The 14761-nt window shown below is 41.4% G+C and overlaps 1 protein-coding gene and 1 long non-coding RNA gene across 5 annotated transcripts in view; one reads left to right on the forward strand and one right to left on the reverse strand.

The window, feature by feature from the left end:
* CREB5 (cAMP responsive element binding protein 5) overlaps positions 1-6569 on the forward strand; it is a 403489-nt gene extending 396920 nt beyond the window's left edge. For 2 of the 4 annotated variants that reach the window (XM_034669652.1, XM_034669642.1), the window contains one exon: positions 39-6569. In XM_034669652.1, coding sequence (XP_034525543.1) covers positions 39-202 — 164 coding nt within the window. In that variant the 3' untranslated portion in view covers positions 203-6569. The remainder of the gene's footprint in view (positions 1-38) is intronic. The other 2 variants (XR_004628278.1, XM_034669659.1) reach the window with 2 other exon arrangements.
* Positions 6570-11451: 4882 nt separating this feature from the next.
* Positions 11452-14038, reverse strand: LOC109489452. The gene is made up of 3 exons (XR_004628281.1): positions 13644-14038; positions 12347-12427; positions 11452-11581 (listed from the first exon to the last, which is right to left on the reverse strand). It is a non-coding gene; the product is annotated as an uncharacterized LOC109489452 (long non-coding RNA).
* Between the last annotated feature and the right edge of the window lie 723 nt (positions 14039-14761).

The raw sequence follows: 14761 nt of genomic DNA on the forward strand, positions 1-14761 counted from the left end.
AGCTATATTGGTGTGTGTGTGTGTGTGCTTTCTCCTAGGTCCCGAAAACAGCCCTCCTGCCAGCCCCGTCCCAGCTTGCTCCCAGCAGCAGGTCATCCAACATAATACCATCACCACTTCCTCCGCCGTGAGCGAGGTGGTGGGGAGCTCCACTCTCAGTCAGCTTACGGCTCACAGAACAGACCTGAACCCCATCCTTTAAAATCTGCCTGTGGGTCAGACCTTGCCTCCAAGAAGAGCTGTCGCGTATCATGCGTCCTTTCTTTTAAGGGCATTTTTGGAATTAACTCCGACCTGGAAGACTCCTCAGCCCTCAAAGACTGGCTTTCATTTTTATAGTTACTATGGAAACGTCGTCTTTTATACTTAGTTATATAAGAAAAAAAGGGAGTTATGCAATTAATTAATCTATCAGCTTGGGAAATGCTTTGGTGCTTTTCTCCAATTTTCTGGTACCAGTTAACTTGTTTATAAACTGAACTCTTTCTGTATATAGACATGGTTTCATTCTTATCAGTCCAACCCTTTGCCTGAAACATTGACTCTTGTTAAACCGCAGCTTTTAGCCAAAATGAGGCATACCTAGATGTCACGTAAACGGATGCAAGGTAACTGGATGGTGAGTCTGATGACATCATAACACGTGTCAAGTTTGCGCTGTGATGTCGCCAGAGTTCCAGAAAAACACAGAGCCTTTTCCATATTTTTTTTCTCTTCCTATAAAAAATTGTAAGATCCGTTGATGTCCACATAAAACCACCAAGCATCTTGCCCCTTCTCCTCCTCCTCTTGGTCCACTTCCTCGAATTATCCTCTAATTTCCTCCAGTCTTCCTTTCCATTTCCACTTTTTCCTGGGCTCCCTGTGTACTCTTCATTTTTACTTTCTTCTGTTTTATTTTCTCCCCTTTACCATTGCAGGTAAAGAAGAAAGTAATGCTTAAAGGGAAAAAAAAAAAGCAAATCTCAAAAATATGGATCTAGCCATTGCTTTCCTTACGCGTGACCCACAGCTGGAGTTCATTCACCTCTTGCTTTTTACAAAATGGTAAGCAGGAGATGTTTAATGTGCCTGATTTAATGCTTTTAATAATCAGAGCAAATAAAACGTGGCTTAGCCATAGGTGAAGCACTGTTGAACGCCAGCTGTGGAGACACCGGGGAAGGGAGTCCCGTAAGCCTCGATTGTGATGGCCCAACTCATGATGCGGGTTATAACGTCACACCCTCGAATTACAACTGCTTTTATATGGCCTGTCCATAAGGTTGAAAATCCATATACTATATAATAATTCCGAAGGGCTGTATTCACTACACAGATTACATTGTTCAATCATCAGCTGCTAATAGACTAAGATTTATTTATTTTTTTTTCTTAAGCCTATGGAACTGGCTTTGCTGTTCTGGTGGGTGAACGTAGACGCACCACTGGAGGAACAAAGAGAGAAAGAAAACCGAATGTTTCCATAGCGGTGCTTTCAGCCCTCCCAGAACAGCCAGAGCCTTCTTTGGCTGCTGAAAGAATCCCATGGATGTGGCTACTCTACTCTTCTGAATAATTCTGATTTATAGTTCCAACAACTTTCATCAACTTGCCCATTATGGAAAACAGATAGTCCCGAACCACAGTTGTGCCTCCTTGAAACAAGCCATTCTACTGTGCTAATATTTTAATATCACATCTTGCAAGTAACGGGGCGAACGTTTCCGTCTAGCAGTCTAGACAGGTGCTGGTGTTCCATCTCCATGTGAATGCTTGACCTCCTCACACGAGAGTGAGTGAGTGGGTGTGTGTGTGTGTATGTGTGTGCGTGTGCGCGTTTGTGGGATTTAAAATAATAGTATTTTACAAAAGGTGTAGCTTTTCTAAGAGTTCAGCAAAGGGAAAGACATATATGGGTGTGTGTCTCTGTGTTTATCTCTCACTATAGCATAAGAATCTATTTTGGAGAAAAAAAATATGAGGGTCGTGAAGCATGATTTTTATAACTAGTTTCAGTTTTATCTAAAAACTTACTTTTTGAATCAGTATTTATCAGCAATTTTTTTTTTAATATATGCAGTGCTTTCAAAAGAAAGTTTTGAGTGTCCAGGGAAACTCATGACTGGCTATGTGGTCTAGAAATCAAAACAAACACACACACACAAAACAAAACAAAAACAAAAACAAAAAAAAAGAAAAAAGAAAAATGCAAAGGATTTTCTATTATATTTTAGACAAACATATCTTTTTTTAAGTATTTTAAATACTGAATTCATAGTTGTTCCGTTTTGCATCCCAGCAGTAACAGCCGAATGGTTGAACCTAAGGGGCTTCCTAAGAAATATTTAAGATATATCTGTATTCTGATATTAAATTTAATTTTTTCAAAACTCCTTTCTAGGACCACGTATGTGACTTTCTAAAAAAGAAAAAGAGCTCATTGAAATGTTTGCTTGGGTGTTAAATTCTTTTATGTTTTTCTTATTTTTTGCTATAAGTAAACAAAAACTTTTCTTTACTGCATGCATAGCACTTAATGAAATGGATTTTTAAAAAATCCACTGGTAATATCAGAATGTCCAGGGAGTGGGCTGTCACTTGAATTATGGTTTACTTTACTTCGGTTCCACCTCTTGATTGAATATTTCGTTGTTACACTGAAAAGCCTCTGTAGTGAAGAACTTGCCTGAGTTTTCCTAATTCAGCAACTTGACAGTTTGACTGATGTGCATTATACAGAGCTCAATTATGTCTGTTTTTTATGCTAAGTAGGCAAACCAACCACACACACACACACACACACGTTAGCAAACAGCCCTCAACGTATAATTAGAATAAACTGTCTTCTTGTTTTACTTAGAGCCTTTAGGTATGTTCATTAGCAGTGTGGAAATACACTCAAATGGAAGACGCCAGCTTGTTGTCAGAGCGTCTTGAAACCCCGAACAGAAAGACTCATTGGTCAAACCCAATTGGGTTTATCAATATTAAGCGTTTCACCGGAAGAAGGTCCAGCCTTCACCAGACCCTAGAAAAATCAGTCGGCCTGAAAATCCCTCCGTGCCCTCCATTTTTTGCCAGTTGGGGAAAGCATCTTTTTTCTGGCCCATTCTCCTCTCCCACACAGTTCCTGGGTCATCCACCTATATCTTCACGGATCCATTGGAATGACCTTCAGAGCACCCATCCTGCGGAGGGAAGGGCCCTGCAACACTGCCTCTCCTCATTCATGTGTGGGTTTTTTTATTGGCAGCATCTGCCTTTGAAGTCACTGCCAGCCTGCCTGAAAATTTCTACAGTGCTTCCCCTGCCTTATGTGATGGGATTTGACTTACATAGGTACCCCTGATGGCGTTTCTACCAGCTGATCCTGAATTGAGGCGTCCACATCTTATTTCTTCTTAAGACATTTCCCAACATATGATGCCAGGACAGGTGGAGTGATATCCTAGCCATGGATGAACGTACTCATTCTAAAGCCTGTGTTAAGCTGATGTTTCCCTTCACACCCGACTCATCCCCCCACCCCACCTTCGCATCAGTGTGCGCGAGGCCCCGCAGTAACGTGGCCCCCCGGGAGATAGCAGTTTGTGCCATATCACTGAATGAACTGTGCTCATTAGGGTGACTGAGTTGGAGCACATGCCCTTTGGAGCCTTATCTGGTCAAAGAAATCCAGGGCAGCGCATGTTCTGAACAGAGGGGCAGAGGGGGTGAGGGTTCAGGTTCTTTGCTTGCCCGTTAAGTAAATTTCAGTGCGTCAGTTGAGTTTGCCATTAAAATCTGAAACCAGCTGCGGTGAAAGACCAGCCTTTGGCTGCGGAGTTTGAAGCATCAGTAACTGCTCTCAAACCAGCCATCCAGTGAGGGTAGAATGTGCTTCTTTCTGGTTAATAAAAACCATCTAAGAAAATATATATGTATGTATGTGTGTGTGTGTATACAGTGGAATTCAAGGACCAAAGCAAAATTTGAACAGGAATCTATTAATTTAGAATTTTATAAGATATTTATTAATAAATGTTATTTTAAAACATTCCATTTGAACAGTATTCTTCTGTAGGATTTACTTGTTTTTAAAGTATTAGTTCATAATAAACTACGCTGGTTGTGTATCTTCATTTTTCAGGGTTTCAAATAGCTATTCTCCATCCTTTGGTGGAAGTGTTTTGCTTAGATCTCTGTGCATAGAAATTTCCAGGATTTTTATTGCTCTGTGAGTTATGTTTTAATCTATGTTCTGAACAGTTTTTTTTAAACATTTATTTCTTCTTCTTTTTTTTTTAATTTTTAAAGTAAGCTCTTTAGGAAGCAGAGTTCAGCTAAAGGGAATCAGTAACTATAACTGGAACAGCTTTCTTGTAAAAGCGTAGAAACAACTTCATCTCTGCTTCTCTGCACCCCACCCCAATTTCCTAGAATGCCTTGCACTATTCAGCTTCCTTAGTGCTCTTTTTGTCCCGTCCCAAACAATGTGCTGTAGCTTTAAGCCATTCAAGTTCCATTATGCAGTATATCTGAGAAGGAAAAGGAAGCAACCCATTTAAATTTGAATAAAACTGTGCCTATGCGAACAGTAGCAATTTAGAGCCTCTCTTCTGCTTTTAAAATAATTTATATTTTAAAATTGCACTTTAGCTTTTTTGATCCCTTTCTGTTTCTCTTGCTCTCTCTCTCAAAGCCCCTCCCTGTCCTCAGACTCGCCTTCTGCTCGCCCCTTTCCAACTCCCCACCCTTCCCCTCAGGCTCTGAGCTGCATCATTTAAAATACTTTACAGAATATTTGCACCAGGTACGTGCGTTCCTTAGTATCCTAGCAAAGACATGTTCCTCACATCAGCCCAGATAAAGCCTGCTACGAGAAAACCAAGGAGAAGAGCCAGTTTATACTCTTTAACCCTTTATTCATAGCATGTTTTTTTTAAATGTTATATTATGCAACAGATGTGAGGCAGCCACTAAGCTACACTTAAGAATTTTCTATCTCATCCTCCAAACCAAAGTGTCCTGAATGAGCCAGGAGACTTACTCTTTTGTGCACCATGGTGCATGTGGACTGTTGTCCCAGCCATCGTCTCTCGGAGGCTGCTGAGATGACAGTGGCCCTCTCTATTTCATTCCTGGGTCTCAAAAATACAGTGTTGCCTTGTGATGTAATTAGGGACAGCACCTCTATTTTACAATGATAATCTGAGAAAGGACAAGAAGACACTGAAGCAATAAACTCACCAGTAAAATTCAATACCAAAACAAAGAAATGAAAAACAAAAACGAAAGCCCTAGCTCATCATGTTATGAAAATGAAAAAGTGTATGTCCGCTCAAAATAGTTTCCTATTTCTGGTGGAGTTTTTCAGTGATGTAATGCTTATAGCCAAATTGCTTAAAGAGTGTTTATATATTTTTTTCCTTATAAATTGTCTATTTTAAAAAAAAAAAAAAAAGAAGAAACTACTTACCACAAGTTGAAGAGGGGGGTAAGGCCAAATTGCCAGCATTCGTTAAAAGATTCATATTCCTAAGTGGCACTCTGATACGTTTCCAAGCTTATCATCAGAGGGGAATCAGTAACGATCAGCCATTGTATTTCGACCAACTTATAATATGTAGCTCATTAGAAACGAGGACTTAGAAAGCTCTTCATAAGCCATTTAGGATTTCTTAACATTGAGTTTCATATTCTAGAACTCTTTAGGATTTTTTATAAAAGAGAATCATCTTAGCCTCAGGACTGAGAATGTGGAACCTGAATAAATTAGCTTTAAGTATATCATTAAAATCTTATGCACAATAAGCTCATTAGATGCTAGTTGGCTCCTTTAGAGTACCAATGCCAGTGATGAGATAATGGAAGGTATCAGCAGTGCTGCAGTGGAGGGGGTTTCGGAGAAGGGACCCTTCCCAACCAGCCAGCCAGCCAGCGGAAGAGAAGACCCACTCACCCTCTTTCCTTCTATGTTCTGCTAAATCACACTTGCCTCAGAGAGAGGAGTTCTGCCTTTGAGGATTGTCTTAGAGAAATGATAAGCTTGAAATGTTCTCCCTGGAGAGGACATGGGGTTTGGGATCTTCTGAAAAGGCCCAGAAAAATGGCTCCGTTCAAACACAATGTTCTAGGACAATTGGAATATAAATATTGTCCAAAACTAGAACTTAAAAAAAAAAAAAGTTTAAACTTGTGCAAAGTAAGTGCTAACTAAGGAAGTCCCAAAAAAAAAAAAAAAAGGTGCTGTCACTTTAAGTTCTGGACTGGGGGGTTGTTTGTAATTGTAAACAGCAAAGCATTTATGTTTGTCTGTCTATTTGTAAAGCAACCACCTTCCTTACTGGAAGGAGAAAAAAAAATTGGGGGTACATACATGTAAATACTTGCTGCAGCATTTAATATGTTCAGTTTTATGTTAAGCTTTTTGTTGCATCGTGAACACATTTATTGTTACCAATGGACAATGAGTTCATTAAGACTGTTCAACTAGGTCAGATTTTTACATCTCTTTCGAGCAAGAGGAGACAAGATTTTGTGCATTTGTACAAATGTTAATAATATCACTGCAATTCCAATATAATAAAGCACTCAAATGCAAATAATACATGTAACTTTTGTATGATGAAATTCGGGTTTGGGGATAATGGTATCTGTTCTGCACATAGTCTCATTCCTGCCTTGTAAATCAAGGCTTGGTCTTTCGGGGTCATGATTCTCTAGGGACGGAAGGAAGTGAGATTTTCTCCTTCCTAGACCACCACTGTGCTCCCACTGCCTCCTCTATCCAACTTCCCAGCTGAGGCCACCAGTCTAACACATTCACAGCGGGTTGGCCACACAGCTAAACTTCGCTTTGCGGTCAACAGATTTTAGCAGTCCAGAAGAACAGCCAGCATAAGTTCATGTTCAAGATGTCTAGGAGCCAAGAAGCACATGCTGGCCACTCAGGCAATCAAATCCTGGAGTTCTCTGCTTGGCTTCCAGAGAAGTCCTAAGGACAGTCCTGGCCCCATTAGATGTGCACTCTTCCAGATATCTCCCTTCCTTCCTCTTCTACCTGTTTTCCCTCCACTTCTTTTATTAAATGTTTTAGTCACTCTTCTCCTTCCCTTACGTTCAATGTCTGATCGGTCAGCGTGGCCAGAATCCAACCACCGTTGATCACTGACTTCACTGTTACAGCTCTGTCCAAACTACCAGCACCTCTCACCTGGATTATTGCAACATTCTCCTACCTGGTGGCACCTAGTGGCCAGAGGGAAACTTTGAAAAGGGAAATCAGACCACGTCCCTCCACTGTTCAAAACCCTGTAAGGACTTCTCCCCTCCTTCAAAGCAAAAGCCAAATTCCTTACTACCAAGTTCTGTAAAGGCCCTCCATGACCTGCCCCCTCATTATTTCCCTGAGCTCATCTCCTACCATTTTCCTTCCCGCCCGACCCCCGCAACCTCTCCAGCTCCACTGATATCCTTGAGGTTCCTCAAACATTCCTCTACCCAGAATATTCTTCTCCCAAATGTCAGCATCACTTCCTCACCTGCCTCCCAACTAGTTAAGCCTTTTCTGACCATCCTATATAAAATTACACCACCTTAACTCTTCATTCTCACCTGCCTGGCACAGACTTAATTTTCTATAGCATTTATGTACATCTAACATAATTTTTATTTAGTTGTTATTTTTTTATTGTCTGTCTCCTCTAAGTAGAATATAAGCCCCACAAGAGCAAGGGCATTTTCTATTTTGCTCACTCTTGTGACCCAATATCTAGAACAGTCCTACACCATGGGCCCACAGTAAACATTTGGGGAATGGATAAGCTTCTGTTTTCTTTCTGTCCTCTTTCTTGATCTCAGAATACTCCAACCCAACCACCTGGTCCTGTGGCCACAACAGTCATATTTTAAAATCAAGTACCAGGAAGTGTCATCTGACACATAGCCTGACAGGATATTTGAAATTGGGACAGAAACAACAATTTGGGGGGAGAAGATGACTGCTGTTCTAATGGCAATCCCATCTGTTACATTTACATTTAGACCACTCACTACACTCACAGTTCCCAGGAGAGTCTTTCTAATGCCCATCCCACACTCATTTGCAATTTCAAAGCCATTACTATTGGTTAAAAAAAATTGTTATGATCCCACATTTATACTCGGAAGATAGGCAGCTCTAATCTCCATTCTATGTTTCATCCCTTTGTCTCTGGAGCTTCATAATGTCCTTTTATCGTATACTCGCTATTGTGGTCGGTTATTGGTTGGTTGCTGGATCACATTTTAATTTTGCATTACATATTTTCTTATCCAACGAAAACAGGGTTTTATCAACACAACCTGACTTGTGGTTTGGAACCTAAGTATCTTCACCATGAGATCATAAAACTCTGGAGCACAACGAGCCCCCTTTTCAAAGTAATTGAAAACAAGACACTTTCTGAGATCTGTTCCCATGGCAGTAATGCTGATTTTATCAGAACAGACATGAAAATTAGGCCTCAAAAGAGAAAAAAATATCGATTTTTAAAATATAGAGTCTGGGTTTAGACTTGCACATGTTAAAGCTACTTCTGGCAACTATAGACAGTTTTTCAAAATGGCTGAAAGGATGGACAAATTATCACATCTAAAAAATAGTAGCTAGTAGACCTAGAAAAACAATATAATAACACTAATAATAATAATGAAAATGGTTGTATTTAAACCCGAAAATTAATTCATAAATCTTTTAGTAACCACTAAGTTTCACCTTATATGTTATCAGTTACTGTGTCTTTGCTCATATCATATTTCCTTGTACAGACTGGAGGCTGAATCGCAGCATTGTCGGCAATCTTCCATAAATCAACATAGACCCAATGGACTATAACATTCCCCAGTAAGTCACTTGCACTTTCCCAGAAAGGGAGCTACCTATGTGTTTTTTAAAATGAAAAGGGAAGATCCTACATTCACAACACACTTCTAATTCCTTAATATTACAGCAAGAAATTGTTCTGAGTATCTACCACGATTGTATTTGTACAGGATAAGCCTGTGACCTGCTCTCACCACACTTGCATTAGCTGAACGGAGCCGTCTTCAACGTCAGTTGGCTGGCTCCCATTGATCAATCTTAGGGTGAATTTGCTTAAAGAAAGAGAAACCCTGTCAAGGAGGCTTGAGTGAAGGTGGATTTCTTCTAAGGATATAAGAGGTTGCTCATGGAGCCCAACCAGGTACTGTAGCAACAATCCCAACAACTCTGGAAAGTCATTAAACAGCTCATCTCTCCGGCTTGTCTGTCTCTCTCGGGGCTGTATCATTCCTCCTTCTGTTCTGTGTCTGCTTCTCTCTCTCTCTCCCTCCCTTCTCTTTCCCTGTCTCTGCAAACTGGTGTGTATACTCACTTACTTGTTTCTATGTGGGCCCATCATTTCTGCCCCAAAATGACAGCCTTGGCCTTCAGCATATCGTTGGTCTTCTAGTTCAAACACCCAACTTCAACTCAGTCTCTGTCTTTCTACTCCGATTTCCCAGGAGAGAGAATCTCATTGACCGGATGGGGTCGGGCATTTAATCCTAGCACAATCGATTGTGTCCAGGGAAGTGGGGTTACATGCATTGAAGGCTCCTACTTAGAGGGATAGAACTGGATTTCCAAAAAGGGAGTGAGGAGAAAATGATTGCTAGAGGGAAATCATTGTTCTGTCTAAAACAACCTATAGAAATATAGTAATTTACCCTTAAAACATACCAAGAGAAAAAAATACAGTGAGGAGATTAATGCAAAGCTGGGCATAGAGTAGATGGTAACAAATGTTTGTTGAATGAATGGACGGTTGATGAGTTATCGTTTTATTGAAAGCTTGGAATTGAAACAAATAGAATATCCATTAGAGATTCGGTAAGAGTAACTTTACCAAGCTAAGAAATTTTCTGGATATTATGGCCCAGTTGGTAGGCCATAATATCCAAAATATAAAAACTAACCATCAAAAAGAGTGAGAATGGTTTTAGTTTGTCATGTTTACCAGGATTTCCCATTCCCTTGCTTTGAACTGACTGATGGCACTTAACACTTTCCAAGAAAGACCACTGCTATATATATTTTTTATATGTAATCTCCATAGCTGATTCCAGTGTGTTGTGTTTTAAGGATGTCAGCATAATGTCTGCAAGCTGAGGTTAAGAATCACTCTTATCTTAAAACTCCCTCCAGGTACTACAATAACTAATGAAGACTTTGTGACAAGGAAACCGAAGACTTTGTGACAAGGAAACCGGGCAGTTTTTATCAATAAGCCTCCAAGCAAGCAATGAGAATTGCTATAGAGAAGACTAGAACAAGAGCTTAGGAGAATACAACAACCTGGAGTCAGAATTAATAGTTCTTCATTTTAATACCAAATTACCCACTGATTTCCTATATGACCTTAAACAAACACAGATTTCTGTTCCTTACTTGTCCCTTTGTCATTATAAATACACATGGAGTGAAGTGGGAATTATTTCTGTGGTGTGTATCTACAGAACTCAGCTTAATACCACTACCACACCTTCTCTGGAAATTTCTCTTCCCCCACTCTATCATCTGTTCCTCCAGGAGATTCCATGGCCCAGCCCTCCGGCCACAGCTTCTTAGTCCAATACTCTGCTCCCAACTCCCAGCGGAACAGTGAGCCCCAGGAACTGGATACTTAGAGAACCTAGAGAGTCAGTCTCTCCTCTCTCTCTCTCTCTCTCTCTCTCTCTCTCTCTCTGGTAACTTGGAATCAAAAAGATGCAAAACTTAGGAGCTACCAGGATCCAGGTTTCTACCAGGTAAGGGAGACAGAGAAATAAAGACAAAGCAGCAGAAGCAGAATCAAGAGGCAGAAAGAGGGCTCTGGAAATGGTCACTTCCTGTTGAAATAGTTCTTAATGGCTCATTGCAACCACGCCCCTCCTCCTAGCATGGTCTTACCGTAAGACAGCCCAAAGTTCAACTGATAAATCTCTTCTTTGGCTTGAGCTAGTTCGGGAAGGTTTCTTGGAAGCAATAAAGGTCTAGTTAATGCTCTATTCCTAAAGCTACCATGAGAAACCACTAGAAGGACTTCTTCAGCCTTTTGAGGGTCTGCTATACCGATGGAGGAAAGGAGATGTCACGTCGCCAGCCAATGCCAGCAGATGCAGCTCCTTGTCATTCCACACAGCAGGGCATTATGACACTTGAATATGCGTTGGAGGCGGCTCCCCACACCTACAGGCTACATGTATGAAGAATATCCGTACTATTTTTCTTCTTAGGGAATGTTTGCAAAGCTAGCATTATACTTGCCTAGAAATGGAACTGTTTTAAATACTTTGATGAATGGATAAGAACTCTAATGTCTTTCATTCCCTATATGCCCCAAGGTACATAATAAAATGTTTGTGGAAGTAATACTTTTGACTGCAAATAATGGACAACTTGACTTCTGGTGGCTGAAACAAATAGGGGTTTTATTTTTCTTACATAATAGGAAATCTGGAGATAGGACTCTTGGCACTGATCTGGAAATAAAATGTCAGCCCCAGCAGCTCTACAGTAGTCTTGGCCTCTCCTTCATGCGTCTCACCTCCTGGTCACAAGATGGCTGCTGATACTCTAGAACACATCCCAAGTCAAGGAAGAAAGAAGGTAGAAGGATCAATACCAGGCACACTCCCTGTTGTTCCTTTTTATTTGGAAAACGAAAACTATCCCAGAACTACTCCTGCCCCTGGTCAACCCAGTTGTGTTTCACCAGCCAGTATTAGGTCATCTGGCCACTCTTAGTTTTATAAGGCAGCAATAGTGGGAAACTGCATCATCACCCTTGCTCAGACCCAAGCTTCCCAACTAGTGTGCTGTGTTACATAAGGCCTCTGGGTTACAGTTCAGCCACATAAAACGGGTCTCCTCATTTCCTGTGTAGCAGGGCCCTTCTGGCTGGTTGTCTCTGGCTACAAGCATGCTGTTCCAGAACACGTCGCAGGGCGGCCTGCGGAGAGTGGTGTCCAATGACAGACCCCGTAATCCCTTCAGGTAGTGAGCATAGGGACCAACATCTGGCTCTTGCTGACAGCACGTGGAGCCTGGCCGTGGAGGCACGCCTGGGAGCGGCCAGCTGCAGAGTCTGCGTGGTGCACGGGGACAAGTGGTCTGGGGTGCATGGGGACAAGTGGTCTGTGGGCTGCTGGAGAGGTTTCTACAGCAGGTGTTCACGCAGATTGCACAGCCTCAGCTGTGGTCATTAGGGGTTGGGAATCAGCGCAAACAGGCTCCTGGTAGGACCAACTCTGGTTGACTACCCCTAATTTCAGCTTCCCCTATATCAGAAACTTCTGTCCATATGCAGTTGATGTACCATTTTAGTAACATCCAACCTACCTGAGGCTTGAGAAGGCAACATGTTGTGTTTCAGTAGTTTCCCGTTCACAGAGCACTCTCACGCATTCCCATTCATGTGTTCTGCAAATTACAGCCTCATCGTGATTTTTAGATCCTCCGTATGAAAAGTAGGGATTTATAATACATTCACATTATTACACAAAACTTTAACACTCTGTCAAAAGAGTGTTAGACTTTAAAAAAGTTATTTCAACTATTACACATTTTGAATTGTTGTAAATGTGCTTCTAGTTTTTTTTTTAAGTCGCCAATTTGTATGAGCAAAATTGTGATGACTTTCATGAATTTGAAGAGATTATTAAAAAAAAACCCACTGGAAGAGAAATTATATTTAATCATTTCAACCCTGAAATCTGATTATTAAAATTTAGGTTTGTGGAAGCAAGCTTGAGCTTCTCATTTAAAAAAAGGAGAAAATATTGTATTTGGAAGTTTTATCCAAATTTAATAATTCATATCTTTCTAAATATTTTTTGGTTTTCTTATCATTATTATATAATACCAAGAGAATGTAATAGATTTGTTTTCTCTAAGCCCCTACCGATGCCTCCAAATCCCCTCCAGGTTAGCACAGAGTACTGTGCAAATTTAATCATTTTCCATGTGTCAAGTCATGAAAAATGTTTGGAAGCACTGACTGAGACCCACCATCCATCCCCAGGGGTGGACGTGCCACCATCCTAAACACACCGAGGTCCTTTTTTTTGGCAAAGAAGACACCAAGAATGAATGGCAGCTAGGCAGTCACCAGCATCTGCCACAGTGGGTTCTAAGTTTCCATTGTATTCATTTCAGGACATTGAGTAATTGTGTACTTATTTCCTTAGCTCTCATTTAAAGGTATGCTAAGACTTGGCCCCCAGTACAAAGCAATTAAGTGAAAGCATCTCCACGCACAGCTCCTTTCTCCAGATGTCTTGTGGTATGGTTCAATTACCTTAATAACAACATTACGGAATAACTCCATTTTGAACGGATTTTTTTTTTTTTTTTTTTTTTTTTTTTGGCCAGGCGTAAGCCAAGCCAAGCGTTCTAGCTGAATTGGGATGGCCGCTCTGCTGTTGTTCCCTTGCCTCTCCCAGTCTCTGAGAAGAAACAGTTTCGAGATGAAAATGCCTGGTGTAAAACGATTCTATCTGCATCTCATGGGCGGCGGGGGCGGGGGGGGGGACTGACTAGGCCTTGATCTCCTTAAATTTTGTATTATCTATGGCTCCCCCTTCCCCTCACTTTCCTACCTTTGATATAATTGGCCATGCATTTATTTAGCACTTACCCTGTACTGCTGATGAGGGCACAGAAGGCTCTCTGAGGACAAAGCACAAGGTGACACCTCAACACCACCCCGCCCCCGACTCCCAGGTGGGATCTGTGTGACCTTCCTCAGGCACCCCTCGCTGCCCTAAAATTAAGGGAAGCAAAAAACAAATGGTTAACTAGTAGAGATCACAGTCCTGCAGGACGGGAGTCTCCCCCAGTTTACAAATGTCTTAGTGATTTACAAGGAAAAAGCACTCTTATCAATAGCCTAACTTCCAGAAACCCGCAGACTCAACTTCTTGGAGCCCTAACATCACCCTCCCCTCCACATGACGTAGGAAACAAAGGCAGAAGGAAATATAGATAAAATTAAATGTCCTTATAACCTGCAGCCCCTTGGCACATCTTGAGGCAGTCGGAGTGTAACATTCCTCCAGGAAACTCCCAACTGTCTTAATGGTAATGCTTTGCTAGAGGGAAAAACAACCTTAGCTTGACAACACCAAAGCCTCCAGTATCTTGTAAGTCCTCTTTAGCATATGAAAGTCCTTTTGAAAACCTCCCTTTTTCCTTACCTCCCCCAACTCCCAAGTATGTCGTCAGTCACCCCTCCCACTTATAACGGGGTTCTTTCTGCCCACCCTGTCCCCCCCCCCCTTTAATAAAATCACCGTGTTGCAACAAAGACGTCTCAAGAATTCTTTCTTGGCTGTTGGCTCTGGACCCCAACACTCCAAACCACATCCGTAGTATGGAGAGCACAAGGAGGATTTACCCTAGAGCTGGCGCAGGGTGCCGCACGATGGTGTACGGAAACTCCAGAGACAGAAGGCCGAGAATATTTGGATCAGATTCTGGGAGGGTGATTTGTCTAGTGTGGCAGGGCGAGAAGAGGAGTGAAGATGGAAACCGAAGCAAGACGGTGAAGGTCTAAAGAATTTAAACTTTAAGCACAGACAACAGGAAGCCTTCAAAGATTTTAAGGCCAAGTGTGGTTTGAGAAAGTAACATGCTATGTTCTAATGTTTCCCGGTTTACAAAGTGCTTTCACACATATTCCCATTGATGGGTTCCTTAATTTTCGGCAAATTAATTATGAATGGGTACAAAGGAAGTCACAGCTGCAGGAACCTT

Source organism: Ailuropoda melanoleuca, chromosome 1 (assembly GCF_002007445.2).
Source record: "Ailuropoda melanoleuca isolate Jingjing chromosome 1, ASM200744v2, whole genome shotgun sequence".
Classification (NCBI taxonomy): domain Eukaryota; kingdom Metazoa; phylum Chordata; class Mammalia; order Carnivora; family Ursidae; genus Ailuropoda; species Ailuropoda melanoleuca.